We start from the raw sequence: 24,138 nt of genomic DNA on the forward strand, positions 1-24,138 counted from the left end.
AAAGAAATGGATCTAGGGGGTGGTTCTATATAGAAAACTGTCACCTGAGGACCACATTAAGAACATTGTGCGAGGAGCCTATGCTACACTTTCTAACTTCAGAATTGCTTTAAATACATGGATGGAGAAGTACTAAAGAAATTGTTCACGACTTTTGTTAGACCAAAGCTGGAATATGCAGCGGTTGTATGGTGCCCATATCTTAAGAAGCACATCAACAAACTGGAAAAGGTGCAAAGACATGCCACTAAGTGGCCTCCAAAACTGAAGGACAAGAGCTACGAGGAGAGGTTAGAGGCATTAAATATGCAAAAACTAGAAGATAGAAGAAAAAGAGGCGATATGATCACTACGTACAAAATAGTAACATAACTCTATAAAATTGATAGGGAAGAATTCCTGAGACCCGAAACTTCAAGAACAAGTCATAGATTTAAACTAACGAAACAAAGCTGCCAGAGAAATATAAGAAAATTCACTTTCGCAAACAGTGGTAGACGGTTGGAACAAGTTAGGTGAGAAGGTGGTGGAGGCCAAAACCGTCAGTAATTTCAAAGCGTTATATGACAAAGAGTGCTGGGAAGACGGGACACCACGAGCGTAGCTCTCATCCTGTAACTACACTTAGGTAATTACACTTAGGTAATTACTTAACTCCAGTTCCATTTAATTCCACTTAATTTAACTCGACTTAACATCACTTAACTCCGGAGTGTGTTTGAGGAAGGTTGATAAATTGCGCTCCTGACCCCTTAACAGAAAAGAGAGCCAGAGGAGATATTATCACATTAGAAAGAGTTTTTATAGTTACAGGCAATGTAAATAGGGACAGACTTTAATATTTTAACTAAGCTAAGCACAGCTAAGTGTTTCTTCACTGTACAAGTTAAGTGGAACAAACTAGAAGAGGAAGAGGTGGGAGGCTAACCCCATATACAGTTTCAATAGCAGAGTGGAACTTTAATTAATAACTTAGCTGGTCGATTGGTGATAATATTTCTGGTACCATATCAATGAGGTCAATTACATTTTATTAATTTTTACAATAATCTAATAATATTTATGTAACGTTACCTTTCTATTTTTCGGTCATAACGTATTTCGTTATACTATCAGCTTGTATTTTTTTTTTTACTAATTTTGTTTATTCTTATTCTACATTCATTACCAATATTATAGGAAGAACATTTTATGTTTCCTCTATATTTATGCAATTGTAAACAGTTTTAGGTAGGTATGCATGATTCTACTATTTTAAAACCTTTGGCCTGAGGAGAGGTTTTACAAACCACAATTCAATGCCTTCTCATTCAATGAAGTATGTAATCTCACCCGTGACAAAACAGTAGACAGTGATACAAGGGCAACTTTAGAAGGTTTGCAGCACTGTAGTTGCATCAGAATATGAAAAGTATGATGAGTACTAATAGGAAAGCACACAAGCACACATACTTTATGTATACATAGTATTATAAAGAAAAATATATTAGTAACTATGATAGATATCTTTATTACTCTGCTGGATACATTTCATAACACTAACCTGCGATCCAGTTAGAGACTGAGCCGAACACTGGAAGCGGACAGAAAGCCCTAGATCAACTTCCTTGATTCTTGGTTCAGAGATGGTCACAGTTATAGAAGGCTGCTCAGGTCTGCCAGGTGGAGGTTCTAAATGAAAAAAATGAGCTATTAGAGACTGTATAATGTCATATTTATTCATATGATATAAAAAAATAATATTCATCTATTTTATATATATATATATATATATATATATATATATATATATATTATATATATATAAACATATATATATAAACATTATATATATATATATATATATATATATATATATATATATATATATATATATATATATATATATATATATATATATATATATATAAAAACATTATATATATATATATATAAACATATATATATATATATATATAAACATATATATATATATATATATATATATATATATATATATATATATAAACATATATATATATAAACATATATATATATATATATAAACATATATATATATATAAACATATATATATATATATGTCGTACCTAGTAGCCAGAACGCACTTCTCAGCCTACTATGCAAGGCCCGATTTGCCTAATAAGCTAAGTTTTCATGAATTAATGTTTTTTCGACTACCTAACCTACCTAACCTAACCTAACCTAACTTTTTCGGCTACCTAACAAAACCTAACCTATAGAGATAGGTTAGGTTAGGTTAGGTAGGGTTGGTTAGGTTCGGTCATATATCTACGTTAATTTTAACTCCAATAAAAAAAAATTGACCTCATTCATAATGAAATGTGTAGCTTTATCATTTCATTAAAAAAAATTAGAGAAAATATATTATTTCAGGAAAACTTTGCTTATTAGGCAAATCGGGCCTTGCATAGTAGGCCGAGAAGTGCCTTCTGGCTACTAGGTACGACATATATATATATATATGTTTATATATATATATATATGTTTATATATATATATATATATGTTTATATATATATATGTTTATATATATATATATATATATATATATATATATGTTTATATATATATATATATATGTTTATATATATATATATATATATATATATAATGTTTATATATATATATATATATATATATATATATATATATATAAACATTATATATATATATATATGTTTATATATATATGTTTATATATATATATATATATATATATATATATATATATATATATATATATATATATATATATATAAATATATATATATATATATATATATATATATATATATTTATATATATATATATATAAACTTAACACTTTCGCATTCCCGGGATGTAGCTGATGTCCATAAATAACTCTGCGGATGTTTGCCTGGGACGTATGTGGCATCCAAAATTAAAATATTTGTTAAAATTCCTTTTTCTGTGGAGACCCATTTCAGATCCCTGGAGCTATACTGGACTGATGTCTATATATTAGACCGTGGCAACAGTCAGTCGAAGGAGTTCTAGGCCTATCGGGGACCAGAGCCAGAACCTGGCCCTCTCAAGAAAGGCATGAGGAGCAATGACCTAAAGACACCCCCATGTAATTGGAAGCAGTCTTTGTCTGCCATCTAACAGGTCAGGCACCCAGAAAGGTAGGAATTTCAAAACAAACTACTGCTGTGACATCACCACAACTGCCGTGCATCCGTCTGAGCAACCCCCCCCCCCTTTCCCTGGATGGGGGATTCCCAGACCTCCACGCCAGCAACTCTCCTCAGTTCAAGAGGCTGTTGTGATGGTGAATGGTCGATCGACTCTGGCTTCACTCTTTGCGCAGTGCTTCTTAGCAGAGTTGTTTCTCTGTGTTTGTGGTGTGCGAGCCAGGAGTAACACAAGAGTACTGGCGCTGCAAGTGAATAGGGCTACCTTCCCTAGGTGACCTGTAAGTACTACCTTTGCGGTTTAGGCTTAACTTCCTTCAGCCGTTCAGAAGCAGCTACCTTCGTGTGGTTCTGTCGCTGCTGGGTGACTGCCCATCCTTGGGGTTCAGCTGGGAAGGTTCTTACTCCGGTTTGCCCTTGGGTAGGAGGTAGTTTCGTCGCTGGCTGGGGCACAGGGTACTGTGCAGCTGTCTGATATATGCATAGTGACCGGTTCTGTTCACCTGGAGTCACCATGCTTTTGCAGAGTTTTTCTTTTGTTTTTGCTTTTATTTGCTTGGTGGGGGTCTGCCTGGTGTGGTGGTAGGACAACTTATATGATTTTGGTGGACCTCCACTAGGTCCTTGTGCTTGCACATGTCACAGGGGTTCAGCTTTTAGTTTGTTTTCTTGGTAGCTCTGGGATAACCGGTTAGCGGTACCTCACCTGGGCTTCCCTTAACAGTCAGCCTTAGGGCCCTAAAAACCCCCATTGGGGCTTAGTGGTCTGATGGAAGAGACCTTTGAATCCCCACCTCGCCTTGTGTGAGTTTGAAGGTTGCTCTGTCCCCTTGTCTCAGGGTGACACTCACTGTCTGCCTGTTGGGTCAGTGACACCTTAGACCCGGAGTCCTGTGAGTGGTGTTCGTTTTTTGTACTCCATTCACCTAGTCCACTGAGACTGATAATTGAGTGCAGGCAGCTTTAGAGTTGCATGCAAGGTTTAAGTTGCAGTAATGTGCGAGGTTGGTTGCCTATCCAGATGCCCTGCAGCTGCCTCACTTTGATTATACTGGTAGTGAGACTCGGGCGGGTTTGGGGGATTGCCCCTTCCGAATCGGTTGTGGAGGCATTCAAGCCTGTTACTCCTGCCGGAGCTTTTGGGTCGCACCAGCGGGTCACCTTCATCTCTGCTTTTCCAGTGGACTCCGCTTTTTCTCCAAAGGCAGAGGGTTTGGAGGACGGCTCGGCCCCGGGTCCTGACATTGGAGGATTCCAGAGCTAGGGAGGAGTTGACTTTGGGGGGGGCTTGGGTCCAAATTGACCTTGGTTGGGTGTTGATACCCTCAGTGCAGGGCTTGTTGTTAGAGGGAGGGGCTTTCCTATCCCCTTCCCTGTATGATTTTGTTATGAGTTCAACTCCTCCCAGGGTTTGGTTCCGAGTTCCGTTGGGTTCTTCGGTTCCCTCCTTTTGGAGTTTTATGCCTCTATAATAAAGCCCTCTTTTTTGAGTTTGGCTCCTCTTTTCCTTATTGGGTGTGTTACAAGGTGCCGGAGTCTTCCTGGCTGGCAGACTGCCTTTTCTTTTCGTTGGGGTGCTTGGCATTCATTCTGTCGGACCACGCACTTGAATGGCGGGAGTTGACTACGGTCGTTCAGGTTTACCTGGGAGGGCTAGTGGGAGCACCTCAATGTGTGCTTGTTCGCCCCCGTCCTTCCTTATGATGTCGGCCAGGTGCGGCTTCACGTGCAGGTTCCCTCCATTTCGGCATCCTTGGTGGCTGAGGATTTGCACGCCTGTGGGCACTTGGCTTTGGTCTTGCGTTTCTATTCCCTGCTGGAGTTGTATTCAGACTGGCTCGAGGTGGGTGTGGAGGAGCTGGGTTACAGACCAGTGTCCAGTGTGCTTGCTTCGGCAGCTCAAGCGTCGGCTGCCTTGTTGAAGTTGTATGCGCCATTTCTGAGGGAGCCGGTGTCTCTGTTCTTTGCTTCTCGCCTTGCGTGCCGACAGGCGGTGCTTGTCCGTTCTTTGGAATCATCTTGGGCCCTGGCTCTTAAGATTTTCATCCCCATTTTTGTCCGATGCCGTGTGCAGAGTCTGCGGTAGTGCATTTCCTGCAGGCAGCTTCATCTAGTTGATGGCCTATGTTGGACTTTGTTCGTTCTCCGGAGGGGGTTGGTGGGGGGGGGGAAGGTTGAGTGGGGGGGGGGACTGACTTGGCGCAACCCTTCCAGAAGGGTCGTTCAGTCGTCCTAAGCCAGTAGTGCCAGATTTGGGACTGGCCCTTCCTCTGAGCGTCGGTCAGGTTCTCGTAGGAGTGGTCGGCCCTTTCGCGGTTTGCCTCATCAACGGGGCGATAGGGAAAAGGCTCGCACTGTTTGTTCTCGCCTGGTCCCACAATTCATGGGCATTTTGGGTCATTTCCTTTGGCCTGCAGTTGAGTTGGGTCGTTGCTTCTTTGGGAGGTTCAGAGCTTTCAGGGTGGACCTCTTCCCCTGCGTTCAGAAACCCCCTCAGGTCATCCTGGAGGGGGTTTCTCGCCTGTTTTCAGTTCTGAAATGGGACCGGGCGGATCTGCGATTCATAATGAACTTGTCCCTACTGGTCCCTTGGGTCTTTTGTCCCTCCTTTCAGATGATCATTCTGTCTTGGGTTGAGCTGTTTTTGGCACCAGGTGCCTGGATGGTGTTTCTGGACCTCCGGGACGCGTATTGGTATGTCTCGATTCATCCAGTGTTCAGGGACAGGTTCTGTTTTGTCGTGGGGCGATAGAATTACCGCTTTCATTACCTTCCTTCCAGTTTGGATCTGGCACCTCACGTGTTCATACGCCTTAACCGGGTCGTGGTGACCTCCACACACTGACATAAACAGTACGGTACCAACCACACCAATGGACGACTGTTAAAAGGGTTGAGAGCCGGGACATTTATCCCCAACAGTCAACGCCGAACAGCACATGCCAGAGAGAAGAGATACCTGATCGTTTTCATCAAATCGGTCACTATTGGAGAAAACTCGAGCATGACTATACAACACACTTGCATAAATGCACAAAATTTGTGTGTTTATGCAAGTGTATTGTACATTCAGGCTCGAGTTTTCTCCGATAGTGACCGATTTGATGAAAATGAGTAGGTACCTAAACATCATCTTGAGGTTATCTTGAGATGATTTTGGGGCTTAGCGTCCTCGCGACCCAATCCTCGACCAGGACTCCTTTTTGTTACATACCCCCAGGAAGCAGCCCGTAGCAGCTGTCTAACTCCCAGGTACCTATTTACTGCTAGGTAAACAGGGGCATCAGGGTGAAAAACTCTGCCCATTTCTTTCTGCCTCCACCGGGGATTGAACCCGGAATCTCAGGTCTGCGAATCCCGAGTGCTGTCCACTCAGCTGTCAGGCCCCAGCACTCTTCTTGCAACCCGTCCTCGACTCGAGTCCATTACATCCAGTGGTCGACCCCGCAGACGCATTCATAAATTTTTACATTGCTGTTCATTCAAAATAGGAATTTTCTCAAATATAAATTAATGTTATAATATATTAGCATATTGTGCATATACTATATAGCCCATAGGTTAGGTTGGGTATTTAGGTTCTGTTGGCAATTATTTGTATTTGTAGAACGTGGGTGAAGCATTTACAGCATTGTGGTTCGAACAAAATTCGTCAGTGAAGCACTTGTTCCGGAAGTGTTCGAACAAAATCAGTTGTGAGCCATGTGTAAACCGTTTTTCATACATAAACAGAGGGTTTGGCAGGTGCATAGAATCATTTTTGGGTCTTTGTTTGGAGGACGGGCTGATTCTTGAGCAGTGCTTTGTTCACGACCTCTGCTCAAATTGCACCTCTTGTACTGCAAATGCCAATAATGGCCAACAGAACCTAACTTACATTAGGTCTAGCTATTTATCACATTCTAGTATGTAATATTACCTTACATTTGAGAATATGCAGTATATTAAAATTTATGAAAGAGTCTGTGTTTGGCTGTCACCTGGATGAACATAACCAGAGGACAGGGAGCTGTATTATCTCATCTACTTTCTGGTTTATTTCCCAGTGAAGGTGATCGTAACAATACCCTGCTACCTATGGCTCCTTCAGAGGGGGGGGGGGGGCAGATTCTGGCTCTGGTCTCCGGAAGGCCAACAGAATGCCTCCGACTGATATGCCTTGGTATTAGGAAGCTATCTCAGTGACATCATTTCAGGGAGCCAACTTGGGGGTTTTCCCCAGAGAAAGGGAACTTGATAAAATATAAAAGTTTGTATTGCATATATATTAAGGTAAATTTACTTTTCTATCAGTACAGAAAATATACATACCTAAGATCATTGACTTACGTGATCTCCGGGAATGACCAACATATAAAATTTGCGACATCATCTGGGCCACTTCCATGTTATCAGCATTATAAACTCGGCAAGTGACAGTCCTATGGCCATTAAGGAGGCGCAGGACAGCGAAGTGCTTAGCCCCATTGGTATACTCCTCAGCAATGTGTGGAGCTTGAGTGTCCGTAAGGGAGCCGAGAGCACCATCTTCAACCAAAGTTGGCTCTCGTGTAAAAGCAATTCGAAGTGGCTCTGATGATTGGTATGAACATGTGAAGTTTTCATAAACTTCACGGTCATGCCAGTTGAAGAGTACCTTGAAGGGCTTAATCTCGAGCATCAGACCTATAGACATGCAACACTCATGCAATCAACAAGCCCAAGCATAATATTAAAAAGGTCATGCTGTTATAAGACACTTGTTAATAATGCTACCATAAGAAAAGATTAAGCTTAATTTGTAAAGTGAGTCTATACTCCATAATTTAAAAATGTACTGTAAAAGCATACGTTTACATGCCTAAAAACTAACAATTGAATATTACGTGAAAATTCTGGAAATCTTATGCAACTTTTATTGTGGAACTGATTGTGAATGTATGTGATTAAGAGGGTAAGTGGGAAGACAGGGAAGAGGGATAAAGTGTACATGTCTAGCGGCACTTGCAGGTTCAAGTGACACCTATGAAACACTTGACTCTGGCCAATTGATACAATGACTCCCATTCCTCTTGTTCTGTTACAATTTACTTTTGAAGCTTGTTTACTAAATTGAACCTATACAACCTCTTCCAACACGCACCCTTTGTGAAGAACTCTTTATATTGAAGTTCTTCCTGACTTCTCTTCTGCTCGTTTGTGTGTCTAATTTCCACCATGTTTGAAAAATAAGATAACTTGTTTATGTTTATTTCTATATGTATGATTCCTTAGCTTGAATCTATGACATTTTGTTCTTTAAGTTTTTACTACTTCTCTCGAGACTTATTTTTACTCTAAATTACGTTTGAAAGTCATCATTGAGGCAGGTTTACTGAAAATCTCAATCCACATGAACACTCTTTGAAACTGTTCATTCAGTGCTTGACATTTTTTTTTCAATCTCCAAGTCTGTCTCCCATTTGTAGTCATTGGATTTTGCCTCTCTCTTGCAATTTGTTTTTTATGAATTTATAGAATAGGCAGAGTTCTGATTTGTCCACTATTTCTTTCTCAGATTTTCAGTCTCACTTCTTACTAATGTGTATTGTTACGTGTTTGTTTTAGTATTGTAATGTTTGTGGGTTTGTCCTCTCCCTATACTGATTCCACTTTTCTTCCTGTTCTTCTCTGGCACTTTAAAATTCAATTAACCAGTCGTGTGTACTATATTTTCTACATTCAGTATTCCAAAACATATGCAGCCCACTCAATTCAAATTAGCTGAACATTCAAGAAGAAGACTTTTTTCTTACCGGAATACCCAAAATGAACTAATTAAAATTGATTCAGATATCTTGTTCAGCAGAAATCTCAGCAGCCTGAATTTCTATTCTAGTTGAGAAGTCAAGAACTCGAACTCTAATTTCTTCAGGTTTCTCATTTGGTATAACCTTTTACCTATTTAGGTTGAAAGGTTAAAAAGGTAAAACACTTGAATGTGAATTCGTTTAAATTACTAGGAGATTCATGTTACCAGAATCCACATTACTGAGGCCTTACAGTATTTGCTTTTTGTTTGATATAAACCTTTGGGTACCATATCTTGTGGTAATTCCCAGGATCAATGTCTCCACAGTGTCCAGGTTGGTGGTCTGGTCAAGCAGGCTATTGGACACAGCTGCTTGCTGCCTGATGTATGAATCACAGCCTGGTTCATCAGGTATTCAGGTGAATGAAATGTTTATTTCCACGGAAATGTGGGTGACAATTGATATAAATTAGGCCCCTCACCCAATGCCATTTATGTGGTTCTCTGATGACAGTTGCAAGTGGCCCATTTTCTTCTATGCCTGGGGGCATGGGCACATAGGCATAGGTATATGCCTATGCCTGTCTATGTCAGGGCACCTGACAGCTGGGTGGACAGCGCTTAGGATTCGTAGTCCTGAGGTTCCGGGTTCGATCCTCAGTGGAGGCGGAGACAAATGGGCAAAATGTCTTTCACCCTGATGCTCCTGTTACCTAGCAGTAAATAGGTACCTGGGAGTTAGACAACTGCTGTGGGCTGCTTCCTGGGGTGTGTGTAACAAAAAGGATGTCTGGTCGAGGACCGGGCCGCGGGGACGCTAAGCCCCGAAATCATCTCAAGATATGCCATATTCCATAATGTGGCATTGAATTTAATTTGGCATGTGTTTCCCATTCACGTATTTTAACTAGGTCATCTTGAAGGGCATGGCAAGTCATCCAAGTACTGTATCTTATTTTCTGTAGTAACTAGCATCACCAATAAACATGTTCACATAACTTGGAATCCACTCTGGTAGATCGTTTATATAGACAATGAACACTACTGGTGCTAGAACTGAACCTTGTGGTACTCCACTAGTAACATGTCTCCAGTCTAATACATTGCCTCTGAATACTGCCCTCATTTTTATGTCAGAAATTTTCCATTCTCTCAGAAGTCTGCCTGTCCTCCCCTCCAGCATCTCACCAGCTTCCACATCATCATCTTGTGTGGAACTCTGTCAAAAGTTTTTTTTTTTTTGGTCTAGATAAATGCAGTTAACCCTCCCCATCTCTATTATATAAGATCTATTTGCCTCTATCATAAAAATTCAATGGATTTGTTACACAGATCTTTCTGTTCAAATGCCATAGAGTGTGTGTCTGTTATGTTATTTCTTTCCAGGTACTCTACCCATTCAATTCTAATTATTGTTTCTAGTGATCTGACTAACAAGCTTGTCAACAATTCAGGTCTATAATTTAGTCTTCTCTTTTGCCAATTTTTGTGTAGATTGGAGCAATGTTTGGCTTTTTCGGTATACAGTATCTGCTAGAATTCCTGTGTGTAAAGATGGGTTAAAAATAAATTGTGCTGGAATATATAGCTCAAGTGTGTATTCCCTCAGAACCCAAGGTGAGTAATTACCTAAGTGTAATTACCTAAGTGTAGTTACAGGATGAGAGCTATGCTCATGGTGTCCCGTCTTCCCAGCACTCTTTGTCATATAACGCTTTGAAACTACTGACGGTCTTGGCCTCCACCACCTTCTCCCCTAACTTGTTCCAACCGTCTACCACTCTGTTTGCGAAAGTGAATTTTCTTATATTTCTTCGGCATCTGTGTTTAGCTAGTTTATATCTATGACCTCTTGTTCTTAAAGTTCCAGGTCTCGGGAAATCTTCCCTATCGATTTTATCAATTACTGTTACTATTTTGTATGTAGTGATCATATCACCTCTTTTTCTTCTGTCTTCTAGTTTTGGCATATTTAATGCCTCTAACCTCTCCTCGTAGCTCTTGCCCTTCAGTTAATTACCAAAGTGTACTCGCCTAATTGTACTCACCTAATTGTGCTTGCGGGGGTTGAGCTCTGGCTCTTTGGTCCCACCTCTCAACCGTCAATCAACTGGTGTACAGATTCCTGAGCCTACTGGGCTCTATCATATCTACATTTGAAACTGTGTATGGAGTCAGCCTCCACCACATCACTTCCTAGTGCATTCCATTTACTAACTACTCTGACACTGAAAAAGTTCTTTCTAACGTCTCTGTGGCTCATTTGGGTACTCAGCTTCCACCTGTGTCCCCTTGTTCGCGTCCCACCAGTGTTGAATAGTTCATCCTTGTTTACCCGGTCGATTCCCCTGAGGATTTTGTAGGTTGTGATCATGTCCCCCCTTACTCTTCTGTCTTCCAGTGTCGTAAGGTGCATTTCCAGCAGCCTTTCCTCATAACGGTTATGAGGTTATGAGGCACAGTGTGTATATGTGCATGTGAAGATTTCTTTGTTATGAACTCTCAATAAATTACAGTATATTGATGTAAACTTATGCTTTTACAGCAGCTTTAATAAAGTTATGAAAATTATGAAAATCCACAGCATTATATTATACACTTACTAATGATGTAACAAATGCATGTATCTTTGTCCCAGAGTTCTCATGTGAATATTAGTCATGCATTTATAATGCTTCAATAGTGATGACAAATTCTTCATGAAGTAGATAAAAAAATTAGAGTATGACATTTCTACATATAAATTTCACTTCGCTCATGATATTTCTTTAAATCATTATAAGCACTTTCTGCTCTTTATTACCAAATCCTCCATGTTAAAACTGTTGAATTTAATGAAACGTCATTTTCTGGGCGAGCCCTGGAGGCTCCCTGGAGCTTATCGGGCTAATGTATGTTATATTAGACCGGGACATTAGCTATAAAGTTCAGATCTACCAGGAACCAGAGCCACAACCTGGCCCCTTCAGAGAGGTTTCAGGGAGCAATGGCCCTGAAAAACCCCTCTGTGGTTGGGGTTTTCCTTATCGACCATCGACCGGGATTAGGCACCCAGAAAGGTAGGTAAAACAAAACAAACCCTACATGGTAAGAAACTAAAACAAAAAACTGATATATATGTACATATATACACATATATAGACCGATATATACACATATACATACATACATACACAAAATGCATAAAAACATACATACACAGGAAACTAAAAATAAACATTTAAAATAGAGAAAGAAAAGAAAAGGACAAGCCACCGACCGGTGGGCAGAGACCACCATGCCTGCCGAACGAAGAAGGCACCAAGAGCTCAAAAACAGCACCAAAAAACCCACCTCGACAACAAAAACCCAAGGCCCCGGCACGACCACAACACGCGCCAAGACCCAAAAAGATCAGCCTGCAAGCCAGGAAGACCCCGGAACCCCAGAAGGCAGAACCGGGTCACACACGAAGTAACAAAGCCCCCTGAACCCACAAAGGGGGCACAAGAGGAAGAAACCTCCAGAATGAAACCAAAGAACCCAAAGGAACCCAGAATCGAACCCGGGGGAGCCCAAACTACCACATTTGCCGGCGGAAATACACCACAAAAGGGCAAAGCACAGCACCCACACAGAACCCCCAGGGGGAAAAGGCCAAAACAGAGTGAAAACTGAGGGACAAGGTGTGGGAGCAAGCATAAATAGACAGGGACACTGAGCCCAGACCCAAAACAGGCAGAAAACGGAAAAACTTGTGTAAAAACCAACACCCAAGTGTTCCCAGATGAACAGAAGACAGGCATAAAACTCCAGAAAAGCAAAGAAATGGCAACAGGAGGGTAAAACCCCTGAAAGAGGTGAAAAAAATCATCCATAACGTGAGCTCCCACACCCTGGCACAGGTAAACAAACCGCAGCACCACCGGTGGCCAAGCAGGGAAGTAATCTGAAATAAAATGGCTACCAGAACAAAGAAGCCATGATCAGCGCAATAATAGATCCGAAAACATGCCAGCAAATGTGGGAAGTAAGCAGATAAGAGAGACGAAAAATCCCGCCCAGAAGCAGAAAACCTAGGCAGGGGCAAACAGCCCCAGAACTGCTAGCGGGCATTCCCCACAGTCTTGGGAACCCGCAACAGAGGCCCTGGGGCAGAGCCATCCTCCATGCCCTCTGCCCTTAAAGAAAAGGAAAAGTCCAGGGGAAGGGCAGCATAGAAAGGGCCCTAATCTTGAGGTTATCTTGAGATGATTTCGGGGCTTTAGTGTCCCTGCGGCCCGGTCCTCGACCAGGCCTCCACCCCAGGAAGCAGCCCGTAACAGCTGACTAACACCCAGGTACCTATTTTACTGCTAGGTAACAGGGGCATAGGGTGAAAGAAACTCTGCCCATTGTTTCTCGCCGGCGCCCGGGATCGAACCCGGGACCACAGGATCACAAGTCCAGTGTGCTGTCCTCTCGGCCGACCGGCTCCAGGCCGCTGGTAAGACCCAGAAACCTTGGCAGGAGGAACTGGCTCGAAAACCTCCGTCCCCAACCTGAACAGGGCAGCCCCCAAAGCCGCCCGAGTCACAGCACCAACTAAAATCCCACCCTAACCCTGAAACCCGCAGATGGTCAGAAGCCGGGAACAGGGAGGGAAAGGGGCGAACAGCACCTAACCAAAATGGGGCGGGCCCGGGGCATCCGGATGGGGAACCAACCTAGCGCGTTGCAGCAACCTAAACCAAGCTTGCAACACGGATGCCGCCTGTACTCTGATCAGTAAGGACATCAGGAGAGTACTGGAGAACTAGCAGAAAACGTAACTCGCAAGACTCCGGGTCAAGGTGTCAGTGACCCAAGAGGCAGCATGACGGAGGTAAAAGCAGCGACTGTCACCTGGAGATAAGGGCACAGCAACCAACGAACCCACACACGATGGGATGGAACCCGGAAGACACATCCAGTGGTTCACCGAGCCCTGACAGGGTTTTCCAGGGCCCGTAGGCTGACTGCTACAGGAAGCCCGGGCAAGATTTTGCTAATCGGTTAAACACCCAAAGCTAACAAGGAGTATCTTGATGTTATCTTGAGATGATTTTGGGGCTTTTTTAGTGTCCCCGCGGCCCGGTCCTCGACCAGGCCTCCACCCCAGGAAGCAGCCCGTAACAGCTGACTAACATCCAGGTACCTATTTTACTGCTAGGTAACAGGGGCATAGGGTGAAAGAAACTCTGCCCATTGTTTCTCGCCAGTGCCCGGGATCGAACCCGGGACCACAGGATCACAAGTCCAGTGTGCTTTCCGCTCAGCCGACTGGCTCCCTGATGATGCAACACTGAAAACCCCTGCGACGTGTACAATCATGGGGGCCTAGCAGAGGGCCCCCAAACACTACCAGTAGTATTATAGCCACACCTGGCAGATCCTCACCAGGCAAATTAAAAGAAAACAAGAAAAACCCTGCAAAAGTACACCGTCCCAAGAGGCAACAGGAACTGGTTGCCGCATAGGTGGCAGGTCGCGCAACACCTTGACTTCCTAACCAGCACAATACCAGTCCCTACCCAAGGCCAAACAAGGGCCCCAAGCCCCAGCTGGCCCCAAGGGCAAGACAAATGCCGAGCAGCAAGAACATCTAGGGGAATGGTTCCCTAATGCCCCAGGGAAGATAACCCTGTCATGCAGGGGCAGTACTCATAGGGCACATAGGGAAGGAAGCCCCTAAGCGCATGCAGCCCCGGTACTGATGAGGAACACCTGGCCACTGCCAACACAAAAACACAGCAGAGCGCGCCACGAAGGCAAACACCGCCTAGGAAACTGAGGCCAGAGAAGCATCTGTCCCGGTTGACATTAGCATATAAACTGGAGTGCTAGGCAGCCGGTGCGGTGAGGTCAGGGCCCTCCCCCCTCCACCTCTCGGGGAGGGAAGGGCTGTGCGGACAAGCCGCGCGGCAATAAAATGTGATGTTTGCTTGTTTCCTTGATATTGTTGGGAGTTTCTACCTCTCTGTTCAGTTTATTGTTTTAGTTTCTTACCATGTGGGGGGTTTGTTTTGCTATGCCTACCTTTCTGGGTGCTAACCCCGGTTGATGGCTGATAAGAAAAAACCCAACCACAGGGGGGGGGGGGGTTCGAGGCCCATTGCTCCCTGGAAACCTCTCTGAAGGGGCCAGGTTGTGGCTATGGTCCCTGGTAGGTCTGAACTCCATAGCTAATATCCTGGTTTAATATAACATACATTAGCTCGATAAGCTCCTGGGAGCCTTCGGGGCTCCCACAGAAAAAGACGCCATTCAATTTGAATTTATATAGAAAATATGATTAGTTTCATTAAAGAAAACTGCAAAGCATTTTCATGTAAAACTTTACTATCATTATCAATGAAAGGATATTGTATGTTACTAATATGGTAGTTTCAAAGTCTCATTTAAAAGTCAATAGATGAAGGATTTCAACCCAAAGTAATAACTTTTCTAAGAGCACAGACATTTACAGGATACGACATAATACAAGCAATTGTTACAATTCATATACAAGTATAATATGTGGATCAAGAGGTGGATTTATAGAAATCAATTCAAGTACCAAAACCTTAACTTTAAAGAAATAAAAAGAAAATTTTTTGAAAAGATAATATATCAATGCTCCAAGCTGTTGCACTCACCAGGCACATTAGTAATTATGTGGTCAAGCATAAAAGATTTACCATATAAAGATTATCAAAGGTAAGAAATCGAATAATGCATTTTCACGCACTGTCCAATAATAAAATATAGATTTTTTGTTCTGCAAATGATGTATCTTTACACACAACAATTATATATTTATTTTTCTGGTATGTATAATATGTATATTCTATAAAGTACATTTTCATTTAAAAAACTTATATATTAATTTTGTCATAAAAAATTAGTAATTCCCGACATCTATTATCTTCGGTGACACATTCTAAATATAATTATAAATATTAGCTGTTGCAAAAATCATTAAGTGACACCAAGAGCAATTAGACCACATTCAAATGTAGATCAATAAAGAGCATCATTTACTAGAAAGAACAGCTGAGCCATCACCATCCCTCTAACATGCACTTTGTCCCTACACTGCCACCTTGCACTATATATTTACAGTAGCAAATGGTCCTGATTTCACTTTAAATATCATATACTCAGTTGATTTATGTAACTGGTTAAGAGGCATTATACTGTATTTTGCAATCTAAACTTACAAAATTATCAATGTCATTGCAGATTTTCATTTTATGATTACCACATTTTAGTTATACTCTATTTGGAGAATATTACAGTAAAATATAGATTTTTTATTAATTAAAAATTGCATTGTGATTTGTCAATAATGCCATTATTATTTCAAAATAGAATGCCAATCATGTTGCATAGCTGATGAGTAAAACAAAATATTCTTAAAATGCTCCATTCAAGTTATTTCATATTATATAATTAATTTAAAATTTTCCAACTAAAAAACTGTTAATAATTCCCGAAAAATCTTTTTGGGTTTGAATGCCGTTTGTTTTATAAATACAGTTCAACTGAATATACCAAACATAAACTATCATCTTATTATTGATGCAAATAAAATATATCACTATTCTAAAATATTACATAACAGAAAATGTGGGGACAGTTAGTCTATCCAATGGTCAGAAGTTTGTAAAAAAAAAAAAAAAAAAAAACTCATCTGGCTAAAATATACGAATGTACAAATTCTTTCAATAAATTTAAGGCAACTTCATGAAAATAATAAGGTCTTCTAACCATATTGTGCCAATGTAATAAATAACTTTGCATAATTCTACATTAGTCCTAATTACAAGCATGAAACTAGTATTAACCATGATTCAGGAACCCTTTTGGCTTGAGTCATATGCTCATTTAAAGTTTTAGTTTAAAACTTTAAGTTTATGTTTTATTTAGTTTTTAAACCTTTAGTTGGGTATGTGTATAGAGTTTGTCTCCACCACTTCACTTGTTAGTGTTTTCCATTTGCTTACTATCCTCAAGCTCAAAACATATTTTATTATGAGATTATATTTTTGTAGTACTATATGATCTTTGTACTTTTATTATACTGTATATATATAAAAAATTCTGTTCTTAAAATTGCAAAAAAAAATTTTTCTATATTTTGATACTTTAATCTGTTAAGGTAATTTAATAAACTACGTCATGCAAGTGGCAAACATGCACTATCTACATTCTCCAGGCGTTATCTATTCATTAATTGCATTATATCATGCTATATATGAACCAGGAAAAGGCACAAGAATGAGGTCTTATATTGGTATCCCATAAATACCTATATACCCTGTAATCAAAATAATGAAACATTGCTTATGTACCAGTTATGTTATCACTGTATGAAGAGTGTCACATTAACCTATTTATTTCTTAAACTGCATGTGCCTCTTCCCACTACAACTCTTAACCTACTCAATTTTAAGCTGTTAGCTACCAACTTCAAGAAAACACACATCTTACAAGTCTGGATCTCCATTGTCATCTGTTTATCACTGAAGAACCTTTTGAACAGCTGTCCCATACCAACCATTAATAAATATGAAAATAACAATTCAATTAAAATATATTCATACCTGATCCCCTACAGAAGGGGCCATAATATCCTGGCAGGCAGTCACACCTAACACTACCATTTGCTAGTGGGGTACAGGATTCTTCGCGACCATTACAAGGGCAGCGAGTGCAGCGAGTTGTTGCAGGATCTTTGTAATAGCCAGGCTTGCATTGCTGTTCAAAATACTTAAAACTGTAATAAATATTTAATACAACAATTATTTGAACAATAAATTATATCCACTTGGGGCAACTGTGATGGCTAATATGATGTGAAAAGTGGGTGTTGAAGTATATGGTGGTCTTATTTTGTGGTTTAGAACATTTGGGTATGTGACCGATAAGATGAAAGTTATGCCACTGTTACAGTGCATTAGCTTTAGGTGTTGGAAGGCATTTGGTATATTGTTGATGTACAGTACAGTTCACCTTGCCTGAAACGCTATGCGTACTAGTGGCTTTAGGTATTTTATGTACTAGCTCTATCTATAAATCCAACATTATGGTTGTAAATCAACTATGTATGTACTTTCCTGAATAAAATTTACTTTACTTTACTAGTACAGGAGAAAGAGGAGAGGGGCAAGTATACTGCCCTGACTCCAAAGTTTATTGGAGTACCATAGGGCAGACTTTGCCCTACGGTACTCCTACACTTTGGTACTAAGGTACCAAAGTGTAGGAAATGAAGTATCATTCACAGCAAATTACAGTATCGATATATGTTGCCAAGATAAGATAAAGATGTAGTTTAGCTGGTGACTGCAAATTCCATAGTAGTACAGATAAAGGTTATTATAATTGTTTGGAAGGCCTTCTGAAAGTCAAAGAAGCTTCAGTGGTATTAATTTTTGTTAAGAGCCGAATACATCAGGCAAACGGTATTTATTATGTGCTTAAGGTGAAGGGAAACACACTGGCCGCAGACCAATCAGCCTGGAGGCAATCTGCTCAGAAAGATCTCTCCTAGTTCGAGGAGTCACTTGCCAAGTAATTGGAGGCAAAAAGACAGAAGGAAAGCCGGTAGCCAAGAAGACAGACCAGAATCAGACTTCGTTTGTGCTCGGTGTGGAATGGATTGCCATTCTTGGATTGGCCTCATCAGTCACACCAGACGCTGCACCAAGACTGACAACCAGAGCACAACTCCATAGTCTCCCGAGATTGAAGGATGCCTACTATGAAGGTGATCAAGGGTGCAGCTTCATTTCCAATGACAGCCTCAGTATTTATTGACAGATTCCTGACATTATTGTGATTTTCATTATGCATATTCATTACAACTTTTTTTTGTCTAAAGCCAAACTGGCAGGAACTTAGTATATTATGATTAGCAAAGTAAGAGTAAAATAGCTTATAAAGTTTTTTCATAAAAATTTATGATAGTGAGGAAATGTCCAATATTACCCTAGTCAATAATATTAGGATCTTCAACTCTGTGAATTAATTTTACTCCTGCTTATTTTGCTGTTCACGTTTTTTCAAGTCATGCGAGACTTTTCCATTTGCTCTTCATATTATTCTTTGTTTAAATTTATTTCCACCACAGATTAATGTAATTATTCTTGTAATATTGGCTGGCATTGCGAAATACCTCTTTGTTGCTTCTTGTGGAAATTTTCCTAATCAATATTTTTTATCATACTCATTAAGAAATGTGACCGAGTGATAGGTGTCTTTTGTAATACATAGGTTGTAAAGTCTTTTTTGTGGCAATAATTTGTTTAGCTAAGAGGGAATAGTGGATAAGATGTTCATAAATGATAATGACAATCTGCTTGTAAAAGAAATTTAATCATGCTACTTTTTAGAGGCCAGCAAATAATGTTATTAATAAATATTAATTTTTATTAAAATGTTGAATGTTAGAGCTAAATAATATTCATCAGGTTTCAGATAAGTGGTACACAATCAATAAATACTACCAAAGTCAAAAATTAAAGTGTTGAAGAAAGCTGTGCAAGAATATTTACCTCACAAGATAGTCCAGTATATTCATTAGGACACTGACACTGTTCTATTTCTAGTGCTCTCGGCTGACCAGTACGTGAAGGAACTGCAGTATCCATGATGACATTTTTCAAGGAAGTGGCACTCATCTTATCACTTAGAGTAGCACGAATAAGAATGGCATCCACAAACGACAGAGCATTCAGAAATTCTGACCTAAACAGATGAGATTACTTAGATTTCTTCGAATGATTCAAAGATCAATAAATAAAATATAAATATATGTGTGTGTATTACACATATGCATACTTCATTTAATGACAAGGATGCATTCCTGGAAACTGAAGCACAAACTGAATCAGTCTTGCAGGAAACGTTATAGCATAGTTCCTATTGAGATGCATACCTGGCAGTATAATTTATTACTTACAACTAATATATTAGGAGTTTATTTGGTTACTTTAGCAATAATACATATAATAAACATGACAATAAATACTTGTCATATTTAAAAATAAATACAGTACTAAGAAAATGTATTAAATATATAAAGTTATTATAATGATTTGTGCAACCTCAAATATGATGAACTAAGCAATGTTGGGAGAGAAAATTCAAGTTGCTTGCAAGTAGATAAACCAGATTGTAGCACACCCTTTTAGGGAGCGAGAAGTGTGCAAGTGACATTTTATTCTCAATATATTCTTCAATCTAGAAAAGCTCTATCCATTCAATTTACGCGATAGACAAATCTTCCAAAATATCAGGTAAAGGAAATGGTCGTTCACCACCAGCCACCGACCCCCGGCCACCAGCCTTGTATCTCAAGCTAAATTAAAATGCGTACTAATTGCCAATCATTCATTCAATTATGTCATCAAAATGGATTCTTCTTAAATCTAGAAAACATCTATCCATAATATTTTGTAATCCAATAGACTGGGTGATATAACACTCAGTTTAGTGTAATTAAAGTAATTTTTTAACCAGTTTCCATGTAAATTAGACTAATTTTTTGATACACTATCAAGTGATATGGGAGAGAAAATTCAAGTTGCTTGCAAGTAGATAAACCAGATTGTAGCACACCCTTTTAGGGTGCGAGAAGTGTGCATTTGTTTTGCACACCTTAGATGAAGGCAATCAATGTGCATGACTTGCAACACAAGTGCACAGGGCAGCTAGAACATGAATTTAGGTTGGATCCCAGTCAAGTCGGGTAACCACCCAAGTGTGTAATTACAGGATGAGAGCTATGCTCGTGATGTCTTGTCTTCCCAAGACTCTCATATGAAGCTTTAAAACTACTAATCACTTAACTTGTTCCAACCATCTACCACTCTGCTTGCAAAAGTAAATTTTCTAATGCTTTATTGGCACCTTTCTTTTCTTGGTTTGAGTCTATAACCTCTTGTTCTTGAAGTTGCAGTTTTCATTGACAAAATTGACAAAGAATTCTTCTTTGTCAATTTTGTTGATTCTTGTTACTAATTTGCAAATAGTGATCATATCACCTTTTTTTTCTATCTTCTAGCTTTGGTGTATTTAACACTTCTAGCATCCCTTCGTAGCTCCTTTTTAAGTTCCGAAAGCCATCTGGTTGCATGTCTTTTTCCAGTTTATTCAGGGTGTTCCTTAATAGCTGCCATCACCTAGAGTCAAGATATTTTATGATGGCCAATGTACAATGTCACATTATGAGGTCAAGAAAACCTTAGAGTTTTCTCTAGCTCAACATCTCTAGTAAAGTGATAGCTCAACAAGCGATAATACAAGTATCACTATCAAGTGATACTTGATACTTGTTTTACAGTTTCACACACTATTTACACAGTAACACACTGTATTACACACTCAGTACTTCAGAAGTGAGTAATAATCAACAAAGTAGTCCATGGTACACAGCACGATTTCACTCTCGTTGCACAAGGTACAGATAGATTTTAGCTTCCTGTTTCCTTGTTCTGTGTGCTTGCAAATAATGCACTCACATACACCCTAGGCTTCAGTACTTGTAGGTGGTATGTAGCCAAGCTTGTAAAGCATAAGGTAGTCTTGAAAAGATTATAGGAAAAGATCATTTTGTAAGATAGTCTTGAAAAGATCGTTTTGTAAGGTCTCACACTGGAAGAGATTTAGCCACAACCTCGAAGAGTGTCAGTCAATTTGGAAAAGATTAAGGCATTCTGCAAGAGATTCAGCTATTCCTGAAATCAATGGAAAACTCCACCATGGAAGCCGCTAACACTGTTCATCTATGCTACTTGTATCAGATTCATCATCACTGAACACAGAAAACGATTCTTCTATGCATCATCTATAACAAATAGGAGATGGCAAGGGTGGAGCTCAGAGCTACAACTGGATACGCTCGCTGTATAGTCCTCATAGGTGCTGTATCACTTGCATCCGACCTTTGTGTTAGGTCCTTATTGCGCCTACTTCACCAATATTATGACCCTTATGTTCTTAAAACAACAAAGTGTGAATTTCATCGACAGAGCGCGATCTTTCAACATCGTGTCAGACAGGTGTTTGGGAGCTAGAGGCAGGTGCGCCACCCAACCAGCAGCCCTAGGGCTTTTTGGGAATTTTTTCCAAGATGGCTGCCTCTCACTGGAGGTCCTATAAGTCCATTTCGTACACAACCTACCGCACACACATTTTGAATGGGTATGAAAAAATAAAAAAGATTTTTCTAGGTTGGCTCATTTTCCTACCGACCAAGTTTTCTCGGTTGGTGCAGTCCAGTGGTTAAAGCTTTTTCACATAATTTATAGGATGAGTGTGTGGCCTGTTTTCTCCTATTCCATATTTCATAATGTTCATTTATTCACATTAAATTCCATTTGTCAAGTGTTGCTCCATATGCTTATTTTGTGCTGGTCTTCTTGAAGAGCATGGCAATTGCGTGTGACATTTTGCATGAAATCTACTTACTATTACATACCTATACCTTAACATTTTTTAACATCATTTCAGTTTCCTGTTTATATCATGTCCTGTAGGCCCCATGGTATGATCATCAAGATAGCGCATAATGTTACACTATTTACCTTTAATCTTCCAAACCATCAATAAACAAAATCCTACTAAATCCTTTATTATAGTAAAAGGATTTACATGTAAGGAAAATAAACTGGTGTGAGAGGTGAATACATTACCAAATTATATTGCTGGCATAAAATCAATCTTATTAAACACTCATTAATACCCAGACAAAAAAGATTTTATCTATACCTAGATGCAGGCTGTTGATTCATGGTGAAGCTATCTTCAGTAAGAGCAACAACATATGTTTGTTCAATATTCGGTTGAAGAGGTCGTGGGATCATCCAAATAAATTCTCGTCCACCAGAACTTCTTATTATGATGTCCGCATCAGCATAGGTATTGCCACCAGACTGTGCCTGGTATCGCTGAGTTATGGTCAAATTACCACCGTAAGAAGCAAGGCGGTTTCCTGTAAACATCTGGGAGAATGCACGCAAAATTGTTTATAAAATATGCTTTGTATTTCACACTCTTCATGTAATATAATATCTGAACAATATTACAACTGTTAATTAGATTTGCCAGAACTTTGAGATACAACCAAAATTTACCTGTGGTAAGGACCAATAATAAGTGGCACCATCATGAAGATTAGCAAAATCACTGAAGGTTATTTCATTATTTGCTACACTGATGCTAAATCCATCTCTAATAACATTTGTTTGCAGCCTGTTAGGAAGAGAGAGAGAGAGAATGAGCTCAGCTTGTGAATTTCATATTATGAACACCTACAATAACCTGTAACATACTTAACTTTTAATATTTTATTGTTAAAGTACTTCACTGTGAAATTTATTTTATATTAAAACATGAAAGGTTAGAATACCTTAAATCAAATGGAACCCCAGAGAAGAATTTTAATAAGTTGTCCATGAACAGATCGTAACTAAGGCATTAAAATTTTTACCAACTAATTTAACAGGAAAATTATTACAGACTAGCCGTGGTGTAATTGTAAACCATTATGGAATACTTCATCTCCTAAGCCAGCATGCCCAACCACTTGGTCTGGACGCCATTTTCTGGGTGAGACCCGGAGGCTTCCCGAAGCTTATCCAGGCTGATATGGATATATTAGACTTCGACATCAGTCAGTGTGAACGAAGTTCTTAGGCCTACCGGAGACCACGAGCTAGAACCTGGCCCCCCTCAAACAGGCACAAGGAGCAATGACAACACAGGGCAGTTACTTCGACATCAGTCAGTGTGAACGAAGTTCTTAGGCCTACCGGAGACCACGAGCTAGAACCTGGCCCCCCTCAAACAGGCACAAGGAGCAATGACAACACAGGGCAGTTCGCTAGCCAGGGCGTCTCCGAAACCTCATAACAAACCCAGTATGGAGACGAAGACCCAAACCTGAAAGAAGACGGATCCATTATAGAAGCATAATCCAGGTCGCGCAGGAGGCAAGCCGCAATGGCTGCCTGCACCTGAGTAGGCGAGACGCGGGAAGCCAAAAACCTCCAGAAGGACGAAACCAACGGACCCGAAGGGACACGGAACCGAACCCAGGGAGGAGTCGACACCAAATCCAACTCGTACGCAGAGGGGGTAAAAAGAAAACCCAACTCCTTTTAACAGCAAGTCCCGCTCGAAGGGGGTAAGAAAACCCAGGCAGG

General features: G+C 40.1%; 1 protein-coding gene across 8 annotated transcripts in view; it reads right to left on the minus strand.

Annotated features, from left to right (window-relative positions):
* Positions 1–24,138, minus strand: part of LOC123767760 (terribly reduced optic lobes) — a 354,074-nt gene that overhangs the window by 180,888 nt on the left and 149,048 nt on the right. For 6 of the 8 annotated variants that reach the window (XM_069310630.1, XM_069310627.1, XM_069310626.1 and 3 more), the window contains 6 exons: positions 23,068–23,185; positions 22,703–22,935; positions 19,486–19,678; positions 17,533–17,686; positions 7,507–7,842; positions 1,544–1,671 (listed from right to left, as the gene is read on the minus strand). In XM_069310630.1, coding sequence (XP_069166731.1) covers positions 1,544–1,671; positions 7,507–7,842; positions 17,533–17,686; positions 19,486–19,678; positions 22,703–22,935; positions 23,068–23,185 — 1,162 coding nt within the window. The remainder of the gene's footprint in view (positions 1–1,543; positions 1,672–7,506; positions 7,843–17,532; positions 17,687–19,485; positions 19,679–22,702; positions 22,936–23,067; positions 23,186–24,138) is intronic. The other 2 variants (XM_069310632.1, XM_069310631.1) reach the window with 1 other exon arrangement.

This window comes from Procambarus clarkii, chromosome 67 (genome assembly GCF_040958095.1).
Source record: "Procambarus clarkii isolate CNS0578487 chromosome 67, FALCON_Pclarkii_2.0, whole genome shotgun sequence".
Taxonomy (NCBI): Eukaryota; Metazoa; Arthropoda; class Malacostraca; order Decapoda; family Cambaridae; genus Procambarus; species Procambarus clarkii.